General features: G+C 41.6%; 2 protein-coding genes across 2 annotated transcripts in view; both read right to left on the bottom strand.

Moving 5' to 3' along the window:
* EVPL (envoplakin) overlaps positions 1-1,932 on the bottom strand; it is a 59,821-nt gene extending 57,889 nt beyond the window's left edge. The window contains exon 1 of the mRNA XM_034790555.1: positions 271-1,932. The gene's annotated coding sequence lies outside the window, so the exon portion shown is untranslated. The remainder of the gene's footprint in view (positions 1-270) is intronic.
* A 325-nt stretch (positions 1,933-2,257) lies between these two features.
* SRP68 (signal recognition particle 68) lies at positions 2,258-23,895 on the bottom strand. The gene is made up of 16 exons (XM_034790557.1): positions 23,718-23,895; positions 19,822-19,888; positions 19,063-19,176; positions 17,948-18,143; positions 16,561-16,643; positions 16,146-16,255; positions 15,694-15,776; positions 15,283-15,423; positions 8,523-8,621; positions 8,112-8,176; positions 7,643-7,802; positions 7,027-7,121; positions 6,565-6,694; positions 5,900-5,975; positions 4,882-4,934; positions 2,258-4,435 (listed from the first exon to the last, which is right to left on the bottom strand). The coding sequence occupies exons 1-16, from the start codon at positions 23,875-23,877 to the stop codon at positions 4,208-4,210; spliced, it is 1,860 nt and encodes a 619-aa protein (XP_034646448.1). The 5' UTR covers positions 23,878-23,895; the 3' UTR covers positions 2,258-4,207.
* Between the last annotated feature and the right edge of the window lie 1,948 nt (positions 23,896-25,843).

The following is a 25,843-nucleotide window of genomic DNA, read 5'->3' as shown; positions in this document are numbered from 1 at the left end:
AGCTGGCAACTGTTCTCTGCACAAAAACCCACTTCCTTCCTTTTAAACGAAAAGAGGAATTGGTTTGGCCTGGACTTCTGGGTGCAAGAATGAACTTCAGGGGTTAACGAAGCTGAACTAACTTCTACACCCATCTCTTGGGCAACAGAAGACAAAACAGTCAACACCTTATTCATCACAACTAGTGACCATGTCAGATCAGGCCCCAGCAAATAGGAGGACCTGAATAGGAATCAGAGCAATAAAGGTTTTCATACATGGAACACTCACCTTCCAAATGATATCCTGTCCAAGAGGCTCTGTTCTTTGCCCCTAGATTATTCAGATAGGGATTTTCCATACCATATCAGAACAATGACCCACCTAGCCTCATCTCACCTCCCAGCCTGACCATCACAAGAGTCTTCAGTGAAAGGTGCAACACTCCTGCAACAAGACAATACCATAATCTGTCCAGGGGGGAACCCAAGCAGTTACAGTAACTATTATTCATGCCTAGTTTAATTGTAAGGAGCTTTATCTCAGTGAATTATGAAGAGCTCCCCAGGTTAATAATTGTGTAAAACTTGATTTCTTTTAACCAGTTTTTAAAATCTACCTTAAATTCAGCAATATTCCCCTTGTTATTGTGTTGAGAAAAAGTAAAATGAAGCCTCCTAAATGAGAGTCTCTATGCTATCCATTCATACCAGTGTCACCTCATTCCTCTCTTTTCTAAGAAGTCCTAAAGCTTTTAAATCTCTTTTTATGGATGCTGTTCCAGATCTATAATGATTTCCATTGGCCTCTTCTGGAACTTTCCATTATTAATCACCCTGTCTCAAAAGAGATCTAGTAGAGATGAAGATAGCCTCCAAGGGGCAGATGTACCATTAAGACTTTTATAAATAAAATAGCCTCTATTATCCTCCATCCCTTTATTATAACCCAGCATTTTGTTCCTCTTGACTGATCAGCAGTTTTCATTTCACCCTTCATATTATACTTTTCAACGGTTGCTTTAAGCATTACAGGTTCTTCCAGCCAACAAATAGATAGACAAGGATAAATGCATGTAGAATTAGGGTTCCTATGTCAGCCTTTAAAATGTTTACATTTATTAACGTTTTGCATGTGAAGTGTATTCTTCCCCACTAACAATTCTACTGAAGTTTTGTCTGGGAATTAGGTTGTACGATTTCAGTCACTTGCAGTTATTGCAAAGGTACTAAATCCTGCAAAGTGAACTCTGCAGTCTAAATAAGAGCAATTCAACAACCAGCCGTGTTTTGTGTGTAAACAAGTTCACCACTGGGGCCAGCAGCTAGTTTGTAAAACATTAAGCTTTGCTCTGAATCACAGGAGCCCTTTACTGTCTCTGATAAGAGCTGAAGAAAAGGTTCACATGCCAGGTTCATAAATCTCAGATGAGTTCAGCTTTTTGCCTCTGGATGTGCAAGCATTGTGAAAGTTTGGCAACTAACCCCAACTGACCAACCTACTCCTTTTAGTCATTGCTGAGGATTTTGGCCCTTCCTTGCAGATTCTATCAGTAGAAGCGTCAGATCCTCTATCAAAGACTGCCCACTAGTTTCCTTACGACCAATACGGTCAGACCTTAAGGCAGCAGTTCCAAATCCAGCCTTTGTGCTAAGAACTTCAATAAATTTAACACAATCTGGTTTTCATCGTGACAGCAGTTACTAGCTACTCAAGGGAAAGCAGTACATATTTTTACTATCTTTGGATATTTTCCTAGCGCTTCATCAGTTTCTTCTGCATCATTCAAAAATGCAAAGAGCAACACACTGCTTATAAATCTAGGATCTAATTTTTTTTTTTTTAAATATGAACATGTTAAGAAGGAAAAGAATAAAGTTATATCTGATAATGGTGCACATTTGAGTCTTCATTGATTATTCTTGATTCTCCAATCACAGGATTGAATAGTCTCAAAGATGATAGAGTTTTCAGAAGATCAATCTCATCCTTTAGGTAACGAATGCCCATGTCTCCTGCGCTTCATATAAACTACACGCCTCAGAAATTAGGAATAAAACTTTATTGTTTTAGGATTTCTTATGTGTCCAAACTAATCAGTTGTGTGTCACAGGATGTTTAACAAAGAGGCTAACTGCCTGTAACCATTTGTAACAGCAATCACTCAAACTGGCTTCAACGTAAGTTTCACTGGAATGAGTCCAGACCCCCTTAAGCTTGGGGTAGGAGAAGGCGAACAAACAAAAAAACAGTTTGGTTTGCATTGCAAACAGGAAAATAATTCTCAAATTGATTTAATGTAAAATCTGAAAAAGGAGGAGAGAAGTTCAGAGCAAAGTACAGTCAAAGAAAAACACCACGAGGCAAGTTTCCAGAAAAGGGCTGGGTCAGTGTATCATGACTGTCTTATTTCTAAAATTAAACAAACAGGCTTTATGGAGAACTGACAGAAATCAATGTTCTAGGACCACAGCTGTGTTTGAAATTTCATCATTTGATAAATTAAAAAATATTCTTTAACATCCAGCTTAAGTTTCTTTTCTTCTATAAAATCCCCCTCCCAGGTAGAGACTAAATGAAGATTCAGAATATCAGAAAACCCACTTGATTTGCCTGTTGAAAAACATACAGAGAAACAGGGTCAGTTTCTTTTTCCCCTCCCACCACCCCGTTGACCTCTAGGCATCGGAGTCCTGCTGCAAGAAATTGTCTTGTACTTTAAGAATTCATGAATCAGATCAACTTGGAATACCAAGTCTGTTATTTTCAATCATTTTTAAACCTCTTATATTAATTCCATATTGCTCTCCAATCTCATGGAGAAGCATTTTTCATGGAATATTTCCAACACTGCACAATCTAGATCTGCATAAACCAGTTTTTCTTCTGTTTCCAGCCTGTGGACTACCAAGCCCTCATGCTGAAACAATGCAGCAGTGAGAGGCAGTATGAAAGCCAAGACAACTTGTAGGCTATCAAACTGCTACCTCTCAACATCCAACTACAGTAATCCTCAGTGAAGACCCAATCATGGCTTATGGAAAATGTCCAAATTTTAATTTAGGAACAGGTTTTTTTTTTTTTTTTTTTAAATTATTTATTAAAGACAGCGATATGAAACTACCTGCATTTCAAAAGCATCCATCACCATAGCATCTGGGCACTCTTACAAAAGTGTAGTCTAGTACAAGAGAAGATCTTATTGCTTAAAAATCCACTGGCTCCTGTTACTTATTCCTCATCTTAAATTATTTCCATAACAATCAAATGCAATAGCAAAGTCAGAAGACTGAAGATGAGAAATAAGCAGGAGGAGATGAACTCCAGACAAAGATAGTTTTGTTTTCAGGCAAGCCAGTTTAAGTGAGAAGAAAGGAAATGAGCATGTAGGATAAACAGATTTTCAGTTTTCCCATGAAGACTGAGCAGCTCCTTTTAAAGCCACCCATGAGCAGCTAAGTTCCCAAGAACCCGTTCCGAAAAGGCTGTTCAATACTCTAGTTAGGCATTTAACTGGATGTCCCAATGAAGAAGGATTACACAGATGCTGCAACGTGTAAATTCAGACAAGACTCCACCACAGATTAGGTAATCATTAAAATTTGTTGAAGTATTTACCACCCCTGCTCTTCACACAAGAGTTTCAGCTCTCCTTTCTGAATGCAACATTTTTTAAAAATAAGAGATTTCTCTTTACATAACTATATATATTTTTAAGTCAGGGAGTGGTAGGCAGCACTTGCAGGAATCCAGTCTCCCTAGCTAGTTTTCACACGCTTCGCTTAGGCAGCCCCTTTTGTGAGTTCTGGTTCCTCAACACCTGCCTTCTCCTGCCCTTCTCCTCCCACCTCCAAAGAATGTTCTGATCAGAGCATCAAATTAGAATGTCAACCATCGATGAACATCAAGATACGTCTATGCCTGGCCCATTGTGTGTATTGACCCTTAATGGGGCACTGGTCAAAAAGCAAACTCCAACTTTTCAGAGGACAATGGAATTTCTCTGCTCCAGATGTTATCAGACATTTATATAGTACACATGTTCCTGGGGTAGACTGTTTTCCTCTAATACACTGGGAAAGAACACAAGTGCACAGGCACATACACAACACAGGGAATAAGATGGTAAGAGTCTCCCCTTATTGGTTTCAGCTGCAGATATTTATGTTCTGGACCCTGTTGGAGCTTTTCCACAACAGAAGGCCTCCCTTCCTTTGAAGGCCACTAGTTAACTTCTGAATCCAAAGATGCCCTTGATATATCCTGTGAGACCACTCTTCGCTTTCTGCTCCACCTTGTCCTCCAGAGGTGGGAAAGCAACATGGTTGAGGGCCAGGTCAAAGAACAAGGGTTTACATGGGATTGGCTGGAACCCAGGAGGGAAATGCACTAGGCTGGCTTGTTTGCTGACAAGAGAGGGATCCAGGCAGAATGTCTCAAACCGTTCAGAGAGTAGCTGAAAAGAGATCCAGACACCAATATTAAACAAGCTGATGACATATCATGGCTGGCCTGATGGCCAAGCAGCAGCATCTAGACACTCCGGATGAGCAGTGGTATTGAGCCAGCTGCACTGGCTGCATTCTGGTACTCATTCATCACCACCACAGCTAAGAAAAAGTACAACAGACTAAAAGCGGTGTTCCCATGCACTGGGCACTGCATTGTAAACCCAAAAATGGAGCCCCAAGATGTTGCAGTGGCAGCCTCAGTTTCCCTACCCAAACCAGTTGAAGTCCTGCAGTTAGCTACCTTGAGATGACAAGGAACCTTCTCCCCTCCCCCACGCACACACCCCTTCAGTGCGTGTGGGGAGAGGGAAAGCAATCAGCTTAGGCCATTAGAAATACTAGTGCTAATGAAATTGCCTTTTTCACCCCAGTGCACAAAGCCATGACTCACCTTGCCATCCTTGACCTGGGATGGAGACTCAATCTCGTGGGTGTCATTTGCATCTGAAAGATTCACAGAAGTGCCATATGAATATGCAGACAGCTAGTCTATTAAGAACACCTCAGAAGATAGACTATTAGTGTCAAAACTCATAAGATGTGATCAGAAATCACCTTGGAGCTCATGCTTTTCAGCATATGGAAGATTGAGTACTCTAGCAGAGAACTTGCTTAGTTTACAAGTCAAACGGGGTCATGCTTACAAGCACCCCACCTTTCCTGTTTCTAAAGGGTCACAGAAATGTTCTCCCAGTCCCAACAGAGGCATGGCACTGTGACAGCTATATGGAAAGTGGTGAGGGCAAAAAGCCCCAAGTTATGGGGCCAATCCACAACATTAGGGAATGGGAAAAAAGTCAGATCTCCCCTGGTTCTATCTGCAGGCAAGGCAGATTCAGCAGTTCTTGTCTGCCAGAGATGAATACAGGCTGGTATAGGTCACAAATTCCCCAATTCAATTGGCATCGAATGATGACTCAGTACAACTGTGTCAAAATAAAATAAGAGTTCTTTCCTCTTTCAATGAACCCTCCTAGTGTCTGCTTGTTAAGCCAGACCCAGTGAGAGATGAGTCAGGGAATCCAAGGCACACCCTACTGCTACGAAGGTGCCATACATTGGATGCGGTTTATCTTTGGTGGCACTTAAGTGCTCGTGAGAGTGCTCTTTGCAGAACAGTAAAAGGGGTAGGAGACCTTCAGAAGATTTCTGAAACCTCTGATTACAGAATAAGCTGGGAAGGCTCTAGTCTGCCAGTGGCAGCCCTAGAAGTACCAGGCAGAGCTTCTAGAAGAGGCTGGAATTGGAAAGGAACAGCTTTCCGAATACACTATAGATCGAGAAAACATGTGGGAAGCAACTTTAGTCTTGTAGCATTTACAGATGAAAAAGCTCAAGTGGCTGCAGTAATAAATGTGTATGACTGAATCTGAGGGAAGCCAGTTCTCCTGCAGGATTGCATAACTCACCTAATATAGCAGCTGCCTGCAGGGAGTATTTCTCTGCATTCACTTGAGTGATCAGCTCCTGGACATCAGGCAACTCCTAGATCATTTAAGAATACCTCTGAGACTCAAATAATTGTATAAAGCAAAGTTTTAACAAGAATTGGGACAGAAATGTTTAAAATTTAGACTCTTCAACTCTGACAAACTAGGAATTTTAGAGCAGTGCCAATCAATTCTCAGAGCAGAGATGAACATATATAATGACCCTTATGGTACCACATAAGCCTGGTTTCAAGTGAAATCCAGACACATGGACATAAGAATATATCTAAAAATCTTTTTTGGACAGCTATACAGGTAGGCACCTTGTTACTCTGGTGATGAGCTGTATAAGCAGCAGCTATATTCCTATCTTTACGCATCTAATAGTCATTGATATTTACTGGATACTTTTGTTGCAGAAGTCTAGGTTTCCCTCGCTCCCCCTCCAATCATACAGGGCAGGATGGAGGGAGCCATGCCTGCACTAGCATACTTCATCATAAAGCCTGTAACAAGCACAAGGTGTTACAAGAGTTCAAGGCAATATTCTTCCCACCATTTAAAGATCATATTTGAAATATAGCGGCCTATTTAGTTACTGGTAGTTAATTGAATTCTCAAGTGTGGAAGAGTTTGGTTCATACCTTCAAGCTGTTCTTATAAGCACCAGCCTGGGCTTGGACTTCACTGGCATACTTCAGGACTCTGTCATACAAAACAAGGGCTTCACTCCACTTTTTCACCAGTACATAGGACTGAGCAATGAAGAAACACCTGGCAGGGTGAGGAGCAAAGTTAACCCTTACAATGACTAATTGCTTTGCCTTGAGCATATTTCTTGAATATTCAAAAGTATGTAGTTTTAAACAGGTTGCCCCAACATTGAGCTATACATCTGGGTCAGGCTAATCTTCATCAGCTTGCACTTGTAGTCCCACTCATTTCACTCAGAGTCCCCCACTACCCTTCCCCCATCCAGTCCTGTGCAGCTGTATTGGAATATTAATTATGTGACTTCCCAGAATACATGCCTGGTTAGCCCTAGAGAATTCTGCTGCTTACTGCCAGCTAAAGAAACAGCCTTGCTGTTCCGTCCAGAGAGTTACCTATAAGCCTTGTACACAAGTGTCTTCAGTCCTATCTCCTTCTGGAAGTTCTTGTCCTCTTCTAGGCCAGGAAGTTGTGGCAGTTCCACCAGATTCTGTACAAAGTACAGAAAAATTGGAATGCGTCAAACCCTAATGAACGCTCTCGTCTCTTTCATAGAGAGAGCCACATTGTTAGTTTCTTTCATGCAACATCTCTCTTCCCATTAAACTAACCAGACCAATGGAACATCCATGTAGTAACTATGGTAACTGCTTTCAAGAAATAATATTAAGGAAGTTTCTAATGTTACTTTTAGCTGTCAATTTAATCTAGCAGTTGGAAATGAGACAGCATCATGGTGATACATGGAAGCGTGCGAACTTCTGCATTAGGGAATGAGATTCAAAAAACTTAATCTCAAAATGCTGATTTGACTAATGTTTAATCCACTTTAAATATTCCCAAGTGGTTACTGGGTACCATGGACTTAACTGAACCCTTTCAGCCAATCACATTAATCCTGACTGTAGTTTCCTCTTCCAGGTTCTTCCTGGTTAGTCCTTTTGGCACATTACATTTTTAAAAAGTCCCAGTGAGACACCTGAAAGTCAGATTTTTCTGTCCTGGCATTACCTGCAAGATGATGTCATAAAGGCGAATCAGGTCCTGAGGCCGTGCCGTACGCTTGCCATCATCCTCTGACTGTTGCTCCTGCAGCAGGGTCTTCTGCAAAGCTTTTGCCATGCTCTCATTGCGTTTGATGGCTGTTGACAGCTTGATGTACGTCAGGTAGCTAGAAAGTACCATTTACACAAGCTTTGAAATTCTGTTGGAAGTCATTCACAGCAGTTCTTGGATAGTTTTTCCACTACTAGTTACCAATTTCCAGGTACAGCAAGTTTGGGGGGGGGGGGGGGGGACCATGAAAGTGGGACATTGGGTCCAATGCTCCCAGAAATGAATGCAAGGGAAAAACCAGATTCTACTTGATCTACTAGGTCTAGATGATTTAAGACTAAGGTGGCCCAATACAAAGGATTAAGAGGAGATTCTCAAAATCTACATGGGAATGCAACACTGCCCTAAGAATGCAGACATTTACCTGTGAAGGTACTGGATATTGGACACTTTCCCAGAATCCACTTCCAGAGAATGTTCCCGTTGCTTCTGCAGAAATTGGAACAAAGTTGTGTGTGATTTACTTAAATTGGTAACTGGAGTAAAAGAATAAGAAAACTCAAATTTTGAAGGAGAAGTGGAAACAAACATCTCACACAAAAAAATGCATTGGATGAATGGCGGAGATTATGTCCAGGCAGAGTTCAATTATAATGAGGAACTTTGGCCACTGTTGAATTACTCTGCAGCACACCTTGTTATTGATGGAGCCAAAAGTAACTATGGCCACAGAGGATGTGGGTTTAACGTCACAAGAGACCCTAGAAGATGAAATGCTATACACCTCTGCTTCCACACCTCTATCTTTGGCAGTCGTAATACGTTTAGTGCTTACCTGGTCTGGTTTCAGCTCTTCCCGAACAGCCTGTATGGCATCTCGACACTCGCTGAGTAAAGACTCAAACAGACGTTCTTTTGTTTCCTCTCCTTCTGCCTAAATACAACACAGAAAAGACAAAAATAAGTATTTCTCAAAAACCACATTTTCTTATTAGTGGGGCTGGTACTGTGGAAGAGTTGGTTAATCTTCCTTCATTAAGTCTTTTCAAACTTCTGCCAAGTTATTGCTTTTAAAATGTTGACCACAATGCATAGATGGATCATGTAACTGTACGTGCTCAAACCATTGCTAAACAGCAGAACTGTACTACAGAGCAACCACTCATGTCTGCATGTTTGATGAACTTAAGGCGCTGTTTCCCCAGTGCTGGCATAGATAGATTCCAGGAAAAGGAGAGATGCATTTAAACTGCCCGAAAGTTTCACTGTTGTCCAGCATGGAAGGGGTTTTAGTAAGAATTCCTTCCAGGCAATACAGTGGGAACCAGTTTTCACGTTTACAAACTATATTAGTTCTACACACTTTGAAAGGAGGAATGAAATGCTGGCAGATTTCTGATCAGTAGCACAATGGGTTGCAGAGCTAGAATGCATGTCCAATCTGAAGACTGTGGAGTCCTCTCCCTCTTGATACATAGTGCTGTTACTTGAGGACACCAGAAGAAAATGCAAAGAGGATGAGATATGATCATGTATGACAGAGTAAAAATTCAGCAGAGTAAATGATGTCTACAGACGGATTTCCTTTACACACTGAAATTTTTGGTGAGTTACATCACAACCACCACCCTTCAGAATCCGTCACAGTTGCTCCTTAAATAAACTTGAAGGGACTCCAAGCATTCACTCCTTCATAGATGGATAGCACCCACTGCTTGCCAGGCCAAGAAACAAGCCAACCTCCCTGTTCCCCTACATTCAACATTAGCTGTCTTACTCCATTTCCCTTGTCTGACCCAGGAGCGCAAGAACTGCATTAGACATCACTCCAACATTTGCAATGCATATTTAATACCTCAATATTTACTGCATTACCTGTTTAAGAAAAAGCAGCAAAGTAATCTGGAATTCTTGTTTGAAAGGCTATTTATGTGAAAATACGGATAATCTTCCCCAAGGCGTGAAAGATTAGTGCTGCTCCAGTATGACAGCCTAGGAGACTCAAGTCCTTTTTAAAAGAGGCAACTCAAGTTCAGTGTCCTGTCGGTCTCATCTTTGACCTAATGAAATCGCTTCTAGGTATGAGAGTTTAAGTTAATTTTGTGTGTCCCAGTCAATCTATAGTCCTTCTGTGTCTTGCTCTGGCCATAGTAGCAAACTAATGACTAGAGATGAAAGTCTCTATATCCTCAATAATAATCCGCAACTCACCAATACCTTCAAAATGCTTAAGTAATTTCTTTTAGTTAGCATAATGAACCAGAAAATGTTACAGTAATACAGTCCCAGGCCTATTTTTCTTTTCTCCCATAGAAATAGCCCCCAATGTCACAAGATGTGCTAGGTTGGTATTAATCCTCTAACTGAAATCAACTGTTTCTGCATTAGTCTTTTAGAACTGTATTTTATCAGCAGCCTGCCTTCCAGCAGGTCAGAGCGGGAAATGGTGGACAAATGCTTAATGTACATTTTCAAAACAACCCTTCTAGTTCATTACAAACATCCACAAACGGTAATGTTTTTTCTCATAACAGCTCAACTATTGAAAGAATGTTTCATCTGATATTTCTGCACTTTCTGGACAGACAAGAATGCTAAGTACAAAAGTGACCCTTTGAATAGTGCCAGGGCATTTCCCCAGCGTGTACAGTTGGAATAGATATGGTCAGTAAATAATAGACAAGCTATCTTGCAGTACAGAAAAATTTGAGCAAGGGTAATTAAAAAAACAAGGGGGGGAGAAGATGAGAAATGAGCTGGGCTCGTTATCAGAAAATATACGCAATTTAGAGACCGCATTCCAGAGAGCTCCCTACTTATGTCTGCCTGCATTTCCCTGACCAAAGCTTTGTTACTGTTAATCCATGACACTTTGAGAGCTCAATTTCTTTGCATCTGTAAGAGTGATAGGAATTTGACTTTCAGTTGGCCTTGTTAAACGATCCTCTTTTGCAGACTTTGTGATCCAATCCAGATACATTTTTAGCTTCTTCGGTGCTAACCTGAGCTTCTTGACATCAAAGGCTAAACTAAACTAGCTAAAAATAATTTAAAAAAAATCAACAATGCTTAAAACAGAGGAGAGGAGGTGGACCTGGTAAGAATGGTATGCTCTTATGTAACTTAAAGACCGAAAACTAAACACAATCTAAAAATCAAACAAGGAAACCCCAGGTCTACCGAAAACAGGGCATCCACCTATGGGTTACATGATTTGGTCACAAGTGATGAACAGAGGGTGCACCTTGCAACCAACCAGAAAAGCAGCAAGGTATTTTACACTTCCTTGCCTACCCTATGCCATCGCTCCTGGATCAAGTTAATAAAGCAACAACTTGGAAGTCAGAGTGCTAAAATACTGCATTCATTTTCATGGAAACATGGATGGGATCTAGCCTTATTCACTTACTGTACTTAGTGCAATTCAGGACACTAATAGAAATCATTCCTGCCCATAGCAAACAACTTGAGATAATGCAGCATGTCTTAGGAAACCTAGATGAGAGTGCAAGTTTCAATTTGTTTTGTTATTCTGATCTCACTTCTCCCACAGCAGTAAGAATTTCTAAAATCAGGTATCCAGTTCATTTTCCTTCCATAATGCTAATCCTTTAATAGCACTTCAATTAAAGCACCTTTAAAACTACAAAGCCCGCATTTCACCACTATGTATAACCAAGGCAGAAAAGTTCATTTCCTCAACACCATACGAGAAGTTTGTCAGAATCATGGTCAGACCTCAGGAGTTCTTGGCTCCCGGTGCTGTGCCTAGAACACTCAAAAGAAGAAAAGTGAGAACACACACACTTTTGACACATCCAAGCAGGAGGATCCTGATCTTCACCTAATGGACTGACACATGGTGCAACCAATTGAACAATCCACTGAGAAACTCACTTCATGTTCAACTAGATAACTATTAAACTAGTAGTGAAAGAGCATTTAAAATAAATGCAAGGAAAATTGCCTGCAAATGAATTCACAAAAGGCCCACTTGGGTTTAGAAAGTTAGAACTCCTTTGGGATAAATGAGAGAAACTGTTGCCCTGTATTCCATGTAATACACCACTGTGTAAGCAGATTATTCTAGTCTCCTGCAGCAACCTAGTATTTCCCCTAAATTCAAACCGCAATGAAGCGTAGAGTTTTGAAAGGGTCTAAAAATAATAGCATTATCCCAATACAGCTCGTTACATTGTTTTGCTCTGGGACAGAAGTCCTGTTGCACATGCCCCGTAAATATAAAACTCAATTGCTTTTCAGACTGTTTATCCTCCCCACAAAGACTGTCCAAGTTATTAGGTTTAACAAACCCATTCAAGAATGTTTTATTTTACCCCTTTATAAAAAACTGTAGGCTCGCAGACTGCAAACATTTTTAACCCTTTTATTTAAAGTTCTTCTTTAAAAAAAAATTAAGGCAGGACCAACTGCTGTGAATAACCAGAAACATAAGATATATCTAACTGCATTCTTAACTCCACCCACAGGAGCATTTCAACTTCAATGGACACAAAGAAAGGAAACCAGATAGGTATCAATATCAAGCGCAGACAAAGAAAAGATAGAGGATAAAGTAAGGCAAATGCTTTCCTTTCCAATTGAAAATAAATACTATAAAGTTAAACTTTGGTTTATGCTACATATATTTAGTGATCTCAGAAGTAGTAAAAAGCAACAGAGGGTCCTGTGGTTGCTTTTTACAGATTCAGACTAACACGGCTACCCCTCTGATACTCAGAAGTAGTGCATATAGTAAATATCAGATCACATAAAGCCATGCTACAACTGACAGTCTGCTCCAGGTGCTGCATTAGCAGGGTGCTGAAGATCAGGACTGAAGTCCATTGAGAGAAGTCAGAGGTGAAGGGAGTGTGGGGGGGAGGGGTAAGAGAGAGAAAGAAACATTGGCATTGGGCAGGCTCAAGTTTTTGATGAGGGACAGACTTAAATTGCTTGAAACTGACTTGACTTAAAGCTCTAGTTCTGAAAGTTTAGAAATGCCCAATCTTAGAGTAAAAAGGATAAACTATCCATAGTAGACTTATTTTCCTTCCACCCATTTATGCAGTGCTCTCCTTCTACTACAGAGATGATCACAGAATCCTTACAAAGGAGAACAGTGACAGAACTGATTGATACAGCACTTACGAACTCTATACTCTCTTTCATTCAACTTGGGCTATGGGTTAGCTATGTGCCTTCAAGTCATGGCATCTAGTCTCTATACAGGGGAATGCTCACAAGTGAGAAACACCTGGGTCAAATTTGAATGAAATTGGCTCTCTGAGTTTATATTTTAACATTTTTTCCTCTGCTTCCCCAATTAACACAAAGCAGCTAAAAAGTACATGCTCCAAGATTCTGCATTTATTTTACCCACAAGAGGGCATAATAGGTTTATGTTCACTTCTGGTCAAATGCAGCTGAAGGAAAATCTATCCTTACCTTCAGCAACTGAGTTAAATGCAAGCAATGCCCAGCTTAGCAATCTCTAGATACTAAGAGGGGCATGGGCTTTTCGGTACTGCCACAATACAGTAGAAACTCAGAATTAAACACTTCAGGAATGGGGGTTGTTCATAACTAAAATGTTTGCAATTCTAAACAAGATGTTATGGCTGTTTCAAAAATTAAAACTGAACATTGACTTAATACAGCTTCGAAACTTTACTATGCATAAGAAAAATGCTGCTTTTAACCATTTTAATTTAAATGAAACAAGCAGTTTCTTTCCCTTGTCAATTTTTTTTTTAAACTTGCCCTTTAATTTTTTAGTCATTTACGTTTAATAGTACTGTATTTGCTTTTTTGGTTCTCTGCTGCTGTCTGTGTACTTCTGGTTCCAAATGAGGTGTATGGTTGACCAATCCATTTGTAGCTCTGGTGTTCGTAACTGAGGTTCTACTGTACAAACAGGACAACTGAAGAATCTCAGACAGTAGCCTCTCTTGGCAGAGTCCAATATAGATCTTTGAAAGTCTGAGACTGCTGTGATCTGTACCTATAGCAACTAGGATAGTCAAATCTGGTGTCATACTATTGTCCTCTGGAAGCCCATTAGAAGGTTTCAGTAACTATTTAAAGAAGATGGAATCAAATTCAGCATTCCATTCTGTCTCCTCATAAGGAACAGGTCACCCGAAGAGAGGGGGTAGCTAACTAGGGTGACCAGACAGCAAATGTGAAAAATCGGAGGGGAGTGGGGGTAGTAATAGGAGCCTATATAAGAAAAAGACCCAAAAATCAGGACATCTGGTCACCATAACAACCATTAACCTGCATTTATCGAAAGAATGGAAGTGACAAAGTTGATGAACACAAAAGTGAAGCTGCACCACCACCTACTGGTCATACTACTATATTACTTGCAGGGAATTCTCTGAGATTATCATTTTAACCCATAACTTGAATTTAAGCATTACTTATTCAGAAATCAATATGATTGCATAAAAATAAAAAAGTTTCAGGTGAGATCAATACAAATGAACTTCTAGAGGCTGCATAATCAAACTCCATTTGCCTTATGTTTCCTTTAAAGCACAGCTATCATTTTCTACCTCCACCCACTGACTCCATTCTGTAAAAAAATAAAGGTTTGATTTAATTCTCTGATCTTCGACTTCTTAAAAAGTATTTTAAATTTGAGCTGTGTGCCCACTCCACTAAACTTTTCTTCCTGCTTGTAGAGAAAGCCTTCCCAACTGCTGATGTAGTCAGGAGCAGGCCAAGAAACAAGAAACAGTGACTGCTAAAGATAGGCTGCAGCTTCAAACAGCAGCAGCTCAAGAACTGTAGCCAATGCAAGGCAGAAGCATTATTTCTGAACTCCTTCCCTGAGAACTCTAATAATCGCGCGCGCGGGGGGGAGGGGAGAGGAAGAAGAGGAGGGGATCTTGTCTTTTGTGCACAACCAAACATAATTACTCTGACTGCAAGTGTTTTCTGATCTGCTGTTTATCAGGCATCTTTTCCTCCGTTCCTTTACAGTGTTCATGTAAGTCAAAAGCATGCCACAACTCCCAGATTCGCTCTCTGACACAGAACAGTACTTGTTTTCTCCAAGGAAAGGGCTAGTTACATGGCCCTTTTGCTTCTATCTAATGGCCATGCACAGGTGATATTTAAAGAACCAGGGTTTTTTGGGAAATGGTAGCTGACCTATTTTCATGTATACAGCATCTTTCATCTGAAGACCCCAAAGAGATTTACAAAATATGATCAGAGATTACGACACTCACCATTTAAATACACAAAGAACGAGGAGTACTTGTGGCACATTAGAGACTAAAATTTATTTGAGTATAAGCTTTCGTGGGCTAAAACCTGATTTTAGCCCACGAAAGCTTATGCTCAGATAAATTTGTTAGTCTCTAATGTGCCACAAGTACTCCTCGTTCTTTTTGCTGTTACAGACTAACACGGCTACCACACTGAAGCCATTTAAATCCAGCTATTTCTGAGGTAGAACACATCAGCATACAGCAACAATACCCAAATAAGATAGTATGTCCCAATCAAACAGCATATAGGTTAGAGAAGCAGAAGATATTAGAACACTGGCATAGAATACCTGGAAGTGATTTCTTAGTTACCTGAGCAATGGCCGCTTCATTATCTGCCAGCCCCAATAAAAAGATCCTCACTTTGTCTATCTTCACTGGGACAGTTCTGCCCCTCCATTCCACCTCACTCATGGTAGCTGCCTGCTTTGCTCGAGTCTGGGTGATCAGTGACTGAAAAGTGTAGACAGAGGCGAGTGACTGAATTTAAATGAATGCAACTTTTGAATATTTGATTAATCCTCACATTTACTTTAATTTAAAGGTTGGCATATATTTCATGGTTCCATTACTTTCTAGAGGATATGACCTTGGTCCCTATAAAGTAACATTGCTCCTCTGTCTCTTGGTTGTACAATGCATGGATATTTAACTTAAAAAGCAAAGCCAAAAGGGTGAGCTGGTCACCACGCACTCCAAATTTTGGACCATGCAGTGAATTACCTCTAATTTTTCAGCAAGAAGACCCTCTGTGCCACCAGATCTCAGTCTCATCTGCATTAACTCACTGATAGCAGACTGGTCACCTGAGAGAAAGAATTGACAGACTGAGTTGGAGACCGAACTCATTTTCATTTGTCACTAAGACAGGATTTGAACCCAGGTCTCTAGAACACAGACTACTGCTTAGGTAACTTTGGGAAGAAGGAAAAAGTTACTTTGTCTGAATCTTGCCCAGAGTATGTATTTATCCACATTATATAAAACCATAGTGTTGGTTCCACTTTGCAGAACTGAAGGGCCTTGTCAGTCATATGAAGGAGTCTGCAGGGTTTGCTCAGAGCATTAGGAATGGACTCATTCCCATGTGTCAACAAGTTTAAGATAAACATTCCAATAACCCTTGCCTTGAAAGCAATCCTTGCTTTAAGTATTTGTTCCCCTACTTTACTTACCAATATTATAGGCACAATAGCGAATGTTGGGTGAAATCTCCTCCACACGCTGATTATATAGCACAGCCTGTTCCTCTGTGAAAGCACTGGCCAGTTTTTCATATATAGTCCTGCAGCAGGAAAGTGAAAACTTACACTGCAGCATTTCTTTTTAATAGGATATTAAGACTCTGTTAAGGGAAAAGATGGCTGCTGAAAACTAAACCATTACTCTGCAGGAAGCCATTTCAACACCACAGCTCAGCTTTCTACCATCATGCTACTGGTTAGCACAACTGCAATCAGAGCTTTCAAAACTCTGGCAGAAACCAAACAATTAGGGTTAACAAGCAGCTCACCTAGACTTATCTAGTCTTGTATCAAATTGTATTAAGTAAGTTCAAGTTGACAAAGATGGTAAGGAAGAGAAACTCACTTGCATTTGTTGAAAGCCTCCATAGCCGCTTTCCACTCCTGGTGTTCAAAGCGCAGCATTCCTGTGAGGTAAGCCATGTACGCCTGCAGACAGAGCACAAGTGGACAAGTTAATTGTTGAGAGAGCATAGTTCCATCATGTGTCCATTAACACTGATGCCACTACAAAAAAAAAAATCCTAATTCAAGCAATAATGTTATCTATGAAAAAGTTTTGATTTTACACTTACATGGCACTAGTTAACAGCATCACTTTTTCACTGACAGTTACAAATTCCTGATGTGAGATGAAAACAAGCCAGTTGGTCTATCTTGCAATCATTACCCACATACTGCTGTTGTCAGAAGATACTTCTATAGCCCAGCAAAGGCCCACAAAAGCTGCAAAATGGCAGTTTTAATCATATCTGAGCAGCTATTAAAGCTCCCTTCATAGGAAACTAGGATCACAAAGCAATGATTGTTTCCTGTCTCCACTGGCCAGCAGGCAATCATGTTACTTGTGATCCAGATATACAGTAGAATCTCAGAGTTACGAACACCTTGGGAACGGAGGTTATTCGTAACTCTGAAGTGTTCATAACCTTGAACAAAATGTTCTGGTTCTTCTTTCAAAAGTTCACAACTGAACATTGACTTAATACAGCTTTGAAACTTTACTTTGAAGAAAAATGCGGCTTTCCTTTTTTTAATTGTTTATCTTGACCACAGTGCTGTACTGCATTTCCTTTAATTTGTCTCTGCTGCTGCTACTTGACTGGGTACTTTCAGTTCCAAATGAGGTGTGGGCTTGACTGGTCAGTTCGTAACTCTGGTGTTTGTAACTCAGGTTCTACTGTATATTTTAGGACTCTGAAAAATTGGTAGCTTACATCTGGTAAGAAATGTTGCTCAGTTTTCAGAATGCTGCACTCAGCAAAATGACAGCACAGCTCTCTTTTCTGAAGTGAGTTAGGAGTGCTGTACCCTCATCCTCTCCCCTCATTCCTGCCATTTAAAAAAAACAACACACCTTTGTTTAATCTTAAATTTAAATTAAACTCCAAGGCAAGGACCATTGCTTAATGTGTGTTTATACAGCACATGTACAGTTGGACCCTGATTCTGATTGAGACCTCCAGGCATTACTGTAAAGCTTCTAGTGCTACTGCTCAAATAACAGACTTGCTAACTACTCAAATCAAACCACACACGCGCACACACACACACACACTAGAGCTCAATAACCAGTAAACTAAAATCATCCTGGACATTCTTAATCTGAAGTCAGAACAGGCAATTTAGTGTCAGTTTACAAAGAAGGACCCTTTGTTCAACTAGAAACAAAAGGTTAGTTTATCCTTTCTTTGCCTCTGCTAGAAAAGAAAACTGAATGTGTTAGAAGTAACCTGAGCTTCCAGCTTAGTCTTGGCATCCACCCGATTGCTTTCACACAGGCGCTCGAGCTCTTCAGCGTGTTTCACGGCTTTGCGCAGACGAGAAAGCAAATGAAATCGCTTGCGGGGTTCTGTGTTGGCTTCCTGCTTAAGCTGCATTGCATAGCTCCAGGCTCTCTCTGCATCCATCAGTATCAACAGCAAGTACCTATAGGACAGACACAGGAAGGCTGCTTGTTACTGAGATGCAACTACTGAAAGATGTCTTCAGGAATTCTAAAGCCGTGAAAGAAAATTTAGTATCAAGTCTCCGCTTTGCAGTTTCACAAAATCCTGGGGAAAAAGACTAAAAGTAGAATAGTCTTACTGCTTTTCCAGGTACATAATTAAAAATAAAACCACCATTTTCAACAACCAGATGCATTTTAGAATATTAACACAAACCAGGTGGAAAGAAATCCCATGGGCTAAAAATCCATATTTTCATCCCCCCGAAAGGGGGGGGGAAAAAAAAAAAAAAAAAAAAAAAAAAAAAAAGATGAGAAAGCAGACAATCAACTGTTTCTAGCAGCTGGGAAATGAGCCCAAAGCTCTGGCTGCCCTCCAGTTGTTCTACCAGAAAAGACATTCTGGTGAATTTCAAAGGCACAAGTACAAATGGCAAACAAGTGTTTCTGTTCAGAGATAATGGATCATGTCCCCACTCTCATTCTTGCTGGTAACAGCATTTTAGTTGTCTATATTCAGATGGCTATTCTAAAGAAGTGCTGACCAAGCACTTCCCCTGAAAATATTTGAACTTTACTGCTCAAGAAACCAGCATTGACAGCAGTAGCTAGGGCCAAGTAGTGAGGACAGGAATTATGTTTTCCCCTCACACCACACTATCAATGTCCGAGCTCCCCATATTCTAGTCAGAACTTGGGTCTTTAATTTTAAGTTTTAAAATTCTTAAAAAAAATAAAAAAACTCTCCACAAAGGTAAGTGGTTTAGAGAGGTGTAGAGCTGTGAACTAGGATAACACCCAAACTGTTTTCATTTGTGACCTGTGAGAAGATAAATTATCACCAGGAGCAATTCACTAATGCACTACTACCCAACACCAGATTCTCCCCATGCCAAATACCTGTTGTCAGAGAGAATCTCCTCAGTTACTTTCTTCCCTGTGAACTTATGTCTATTTCCCATCTTGAAGCTAAGAGTTTTTCGGAGTCGTCTTAGCCTGCGGGAGCAATAGCCCCTGAAAATAACCAAAAAATAAAAATCAGTTCTTCCAAAGAATGAGACCTGGTATGACAATGTACAAGTTTCTGGGAGTGAAGGTTTCTAAACAATACAGAGCCAAATTTAAGCAACATAACAGGAGCATTAAACCTGAGATATGGCAGATAGTTAAAAGAGACAAGAAAAACGTAGCAATAAAGCAATATGTAAACAGACGTGTCATGGCCACTGATTTGGACTAATTAAAAGGTGATACTCTGTGTTCCAAATGATTTCTTAGAAGAATAATGTGTACACACGCACACACATACACAGCTTAAGACAAGTTCAGTGGCTATTAACAAGGTATTAGTGAGCTCATTAACGAAAATATGAGGGAACAAAAACCAAGCAACAAATTAACCCCAGTATTCTAATAATCTGATTAGTAAAAGAGCATTAAATTTAATTTAGAGACAATGGGGACATCCATTTACAGCAAAGCCCCTGACAATGGCTCTTTATTTGGCAACTGGTTTTCAAAATAATCATCTTTTCCTGCCTATGGCAGCAAACTGGCACGTAAATGTGCTCTGAGCTAAAATGGACTTGGCATGGTGATTTACACTAATCAAGGTAAATACATATAAAATGCCTTTGTGTTATCTGCTAACATACTAACCTGTATCTCTGGAAATCTCCGTGCCGTAAACCATGCTGCTGTTGGGATTCCTTAATAATCTGAAGAACTGGAATTCACATTAAGGAACATTTACGATTGTACAGAGTTTGGTCTTGGTATGCCCTTCTATCCTAAACTAATGGGAGAAGACAGAACTCTACAGGATTTTTTCTGACACAAACTTTAAAACAGATATTGGTCCGGTGTACAAGAGAGGAACTAGTGAAACCTTTCAACAAGAAATCCAAGAGCTGATTGGTCTGCAGAAATTCTCACCACCATATTTTATTTTTCAGAATCCTATGGATACAAATTAATGCCAGGTCTACACTCAGGTCTGCCAGTATAGTTATACCAGCAAAACCCTTTTCGTGTAGATTCAATTATACCAACTGTGACGAACTGGGCCTGTTCTCACTGTGGTCTGTGAATGCTGACAGGGGAGTGTGCTGGGATAGTCTGCATTGCAGGATGGGATCTGCCCGAGGGCGCATACCTGAGTGTGTAACATGAGAACCCAGGAAGGGGTTGAAGGCGAGGCGACTCCTTAGCCCGGGAAACTGAAAAAGGCTGTGGGAGGGGTCGCTGAGAGCAGAGTGCTGGAAGCAGGCTGGAGAGATGGCTGGGAGGCAGAGATGGCTCTGACCCCCCAAGGGGGGCTGGGCTGGGATGGCCGGGAACCCCAAGATGAACCTAACTGAGGGGGTCCCTGTTGTCTGTGCCTGCAAGACCTGTCTTGGACTGTATTCCTGTCATCCAAATAAACCTTCTGCTTTACTGGCTGGCTAAAAGTCATGGTGAATCACAGGAAGCCGGGGGTGCAGGGCCCTAAGTCCCCCAATACTCCGTGACACCAACACAATAGCGTTTGTCAGTATTCTAATACAGTGAGTGAAATGAGCTATACCAGCATAAATGCTTTTGCTGGTATAACAATATCTAGCCTACAGTTTTGTTGGTACAGCTATGCGGCAAAAAAACCCAAAAAACCATATCTGACAGCTATGCCAGCAAAATTTTAATTTTAGAATCATTGCTGAGCTTTATTGTTTGATCTCTCCTGAAAAGGGTGTTACATGCGCTTTACTGAATGTATTATAATTGCTACTTTAATTTTCTAAAGCAGTCTTCCCCAAGTGAATCATATCCTAAGTACAGATATTCCTGTAAAGAGGATGGTAGGAATAATTCTTTAAGGTTTAATTTTGCACTGAAAATTGGTTAAAAGAAAACTAGTAAAGCAAATGTAAAAAACAATTAAAATTAATATTACTTCAATAAATGTTTTGAGGGAGAACAATGTAATAGTATTTACATACCAATTATTTTTTTCACGTAATGGTTTCCAGACAAGATTATGATCTTTAGCATAAACACTGACTGATTTACCTGTGTCTCCTGTGTTTGCTTCACTCTTAAAAAACTTTCAGTTAATGAATACTATACAAAAGAAACCTGCACTGTACATTTTGGTGGCCCTCATGGATGTTACTCATTCAATTCATTTAAATGATAATCAGTACTTTTATTTTTTGGGAAAGACACTCCCAGAAAACATTTAGCTCAAGAGAAGTGTTTTTGGACAGAGTGCTTCACTTATATTTAAGAATCAATCTCTGTAATCTTTACATATAAACCCTACATTACATTTCCTACAGCACCTATCAGGATACTAACCTTGTCAAAACTAATACCAATTATAGTAGTTATGGAAGAAAATAATTAAGTTGAAGTCCCTTTCATTCAGAGGTACTTTAAGATAAAGATGCTGCTTTTAAAGTACACCTAAAATACAGTGCTTGAACTACCGAAGTATTAAAATTACACCACTACCTAATACTTCTAGAACAAAGGAGTCTTCACTTTTGGAGCGTAGGCAAGCTTTACAACAAATTACTCCCTTTTTCCCCCTAATTTTCCTAATTCTAAGTATTTACCTTGAATTTTCTTTAAATCCATTTTAGATTTAGTTATATAAATATATTCATTATTATATTATATTCATAGCAGCTCTTTACTTACAATTTTGTTGATTTGGGCATGCCTACCACCACTGATGTGACACTGGGTCTGCCACTTCATCTACAAATGCTAAATTATATCACTATTGCCCGAAGTTAAGTTATGACTTGTGTCCTAGTTTTCATTTGCATTTCTTCCTATTTCAAGATACAACTCAGTTTCGCAACAGCTGTGCAGCTGAGCTAGTTTCACACTAAAACGTCTCACAAGAAAAAGCCTACAGCTTTAATTAAAGTACCAACAGGTAAATCAACTTTATAAAAAACTACCTCACTGATCCCTTCACAGTGATTGGAAAGAATCCCAAGCTTCTGGTTAGTCTTCAGGTTGACACATGGCAATATGTACGAGGCTTCACTTAACCAAAGTAATTCTTAGCTTTTCTATATTGTAGAAGCATCTTGTGCTCTCTGCACAGTGCGATAAAAAATACAAGTGTGGATAAAAGGGACTAACAGTTTTTTAAAAATACATAGTAATCCACAAAGTGCTATTTTGTTACCAATTCAGAAAAACAGAATACCCCCCCCCCCGAGAACACTAACTCCCGTATAACATTATTTATTTTAAACTATCAATTGTGATTCCTAACTCCATTACAGTTTATTATAACTGCAGGAAGGATCCTCTGCTCTCAATAGCCTTTTATGGAAGTTACATGCTACACAAAACATACCTATCACACCAGGATGATACAAACTGTAGTTGCTAAAGTGCCTGTCACTCACCTATTTTATCCACTATAACAAGTTCTCTTGGAGAAACCAAACATTAGTACTGAGTAAAATTCATACACCACATACCCATATTCCAAGCAAATAAAATCTGGACCGGAATTTTCCATTTTTGAGGGTTAGTGATATTTGTTACACTGGCTACAAGGGGGGTGTCAAAAGGATAGAACCATAATTCACATCAAAGATGCAAAGCTTACATCCCATTTTCTGCAGAATCAGGGTGACGTTACCAGAAGCCTTACCCAGTGTCATCCAGATTTTTTCATGCTACTGTACCAATTTACATTATTAAAACACCTCAGCAGTACCAATGAGTGCCTGACACCTCCCATTTGTTCCTCCATGTTTTAACCCATAACAAATCTCACACTACTCCTTACCTCATCTCACAAAATACTTCTATTTTGGACAAAAGAATATACAACTGAGTGACAGCTCAGCAATGCCCAGCCCAAGGGCCCATCAAAACAGGAATGAGAACCTTAGAGTACCAACAAGTACCAATAAAAGCAATAGGCAAACGAATTACTTTGAACCTGAGGTCTAGTATTTGACTTTAGGTGGTGGGCAGCTTCATACACTAGACAGGATGATTAGATGTGCATAAAGCTATAAACATCCTTCCATTATAGTGCAAAATCTTCCCTTCCCACCTGTCAAATCCAGTCTCCGCTCTGCCCCTCCACCCCCAAACATACACACTGATTTAACTATGTAACGTAACTTTATTATAAAGGGCAACTTGCTATGTTGTAATTATCAGTGTGGAGGGAGCGTGAAAAAGAGGGAGAAAAGCTGCTTTCCCAGTCCCTTTCCCCAGCATTTCTTCCGAAGCCACACGACTACACGCCGCCACGCCTTTGTTTCTCCCCTCTCCCGAATACCCCACCCTCATCCGTTAACAGTGCAAAGCGAACACCCAAGGCAGAGACAGCCGGGCTGTATGTGCCCACATGGGAGGGGAGCACTGAGCCACGCTGGGAATTCACCCGGCTGTCACAAAACCCTCCGTTTTACAGAGCGCGCGCGCGTGTGTGTGTCTGGGGGGGGGGGGGGGGTTCTGGGCTTCCCCGCCGCCTGGCCTGACTGACACGTCCTCACTCGCGGCCCCTCCGCCCGGCCGGCCCCGCAGGATACTCTCCAGGCCCAGGCTGTCCCCGAGGCTCCCCGCCTTCGCCCCCGCGGGCTTCTCATTCTCCTTGTTCTCCTCCGGGCCGGCCCCGCCGCCGCTGCTCCCGCCGCCGCCTCCCCCGCGGCGGCCGCCGCCACCGCCGATCACCTGCCGCTCCGCCGCCATCTTGGGCCTCTGCCGCCGCCGCGCAGCATCATGGGCCGGGAGAGTAGAGCTGCGCGTGGTGGCCATGGCGCGGGGAGAGCTGGGATAGGGGAGGACCCGGCAGGCTAGGGGAGCTAGGGGAGGGCTCCGAGTTGCTATTTGAGCCCTTTCCAGCCTCGTTGTGAGAGCTGGGCCCGACCCGCGGGCGGGGGAGGGGCTCCAGTCACCCCTAGAGATGGGGCCGGCAGCCCCTCCTCCCACTCCCCCGCAGGATCCGGCCCCAGCCCCCACTCTGCCCTGGGTGGGTCTCACACACACTGATCGCTACCCTCAGCCCTAGAAGGGGCCTGAGCCCCAGGCTGATCGAAGCCCTGGGGCCCATCACCCTGGTGTCTGGGCACCAAGCCCTGGAGGGCGCAGCAGATTTGCCCGGGCCCCAAGCCCCCCGGGGCCCGAATACCTGGCCCTGTGGGGAGATGGGAATCTAAGCTAGACCCTGGCTGCTAGTCTGGCTGTGCCTGTAACCTGCCAGCCAAAATCCAGGGCGTGAATACCCTGCGCTTTGCTGGGAGGGGAGAGTGAGAACCAGAGCCCAAATCCTGGCACCAGGGTTGCCAGCCCTCCAGGATTGGCCTGGAGTCTCCCAGAATCCGCATTGATCTCTCGGTGACTAGTGAAAGCAATCTGGGAGATTTTAATAAGATATTTTAAGAAAATGACATTACATCATGTTGGGGGGAAAAATCTCCCTGAATAGCTTCAATCAGAGTTGGCAACCCTACCTAGTACGAATGATGCAGCTAACAGGCTGAGGCCCAACCCCAGGTGCCAACACCCCATAACTGCAGGGAGGAAGAGAGTCAGACTCCACACACAATCCCTGATTTGCATCTTGGGCCCATCTCTAGCTGACGTAGGGCCATACTGTAACCTCCTTCCTTTTGCGGAGCCCCCACAGGATGGGGAGAGAGGGCTAAAGAAACTGCTGGGATTTAATTCTTATCCTTCATCCTTATCCCAAATCCTGAGGGATTTGATCCCTCACTCTCACAGATCTTTGGAGACAGACCTGTCCTCGCTTACAGACAACCCCCCCCAACCTGAAGCAAATACATCACTGAACAAAAACACTGACCCAGGAACGTATCCTTGCAACAAAGCCCGATGCCAACTCTGTCCACATATCTATTCAAGTGACATCATCATAGGACCTAATCACATCAGCCATACCATCAGGGGCTCGTTCACCTGCACATCTACCAATGTGATATATGCCATCATGTGCCAGCAATGCCCCTCTGCCATGTACATTGGCCAAACCGGATAGTCTCTACACAAAAGAATTAATGGACATAAATCTGACATCAGGAATCATAACACTCAAAAACCAGTAGGAGAACACTTTAACCTGTCTGGTCATTCAATGACAGACCTGTGGGTGGCAATTTTGCAACAGAAAAGCTTCAAAAACAGACTCCAAAGAGAAATTGCTGAGCTGGAATTGATATGCAAACTAGATACAATCAACTTAGACCTTGGCTACACTGGCGCTGTACAGCACTGCAACTTGCTGCGCTCAGGGGTGTGAAAACGCACCCCCGCGAGTGCAGCGCTGTAAAGCGCCAGTGTAATCAGCGCCTGCAGCGCTGCACGCTTGCCCGCAGCGCTGCAAGCTATTCCCCTCGGAGAGGTGGAGTACTTGCAGCACTGCGAGAGAGCTCTCGCAGCGCTGGCGGTGCGACTACACTCGTGCTTCACAGCGCTGCCGCCACGTGTAGCCAAGGCCTTAGGCTTGAATAAGGACTGGGAATGGCTGAGCCATTACAAACATTGAATCTATCTCCCCTTGTAAGTATTCTCACACTTCTTATCAAACTGTCTGTACTGGGCTATCTTGATTATCACTTCAAAAGTTTTTTTTCTCTTACTTAATTGGCCTCTCAGAGTTGGTAAGACAACTCCCACCTTTTCATGCTCGCTGTATGTG

This window comes from Trachemys scripta, chromosome 14 (genome assembly GCF_013100865.1).
Source record: "Trachemys scripta elegans isolate TJP31775 chromosome 14, CAS_Tse_1.0, whole genome shotgun sequence".
Taxonomy (NCBI): Eukaryota; Metazoa; Chordata; order Testudines; family Emydidae; genus Trachemys; species Trachemys scripta.
Note: the sequence above shows the minus strand (reverse complement) of the source record. Positions and strands in the feature narration are given on the sequence as shown.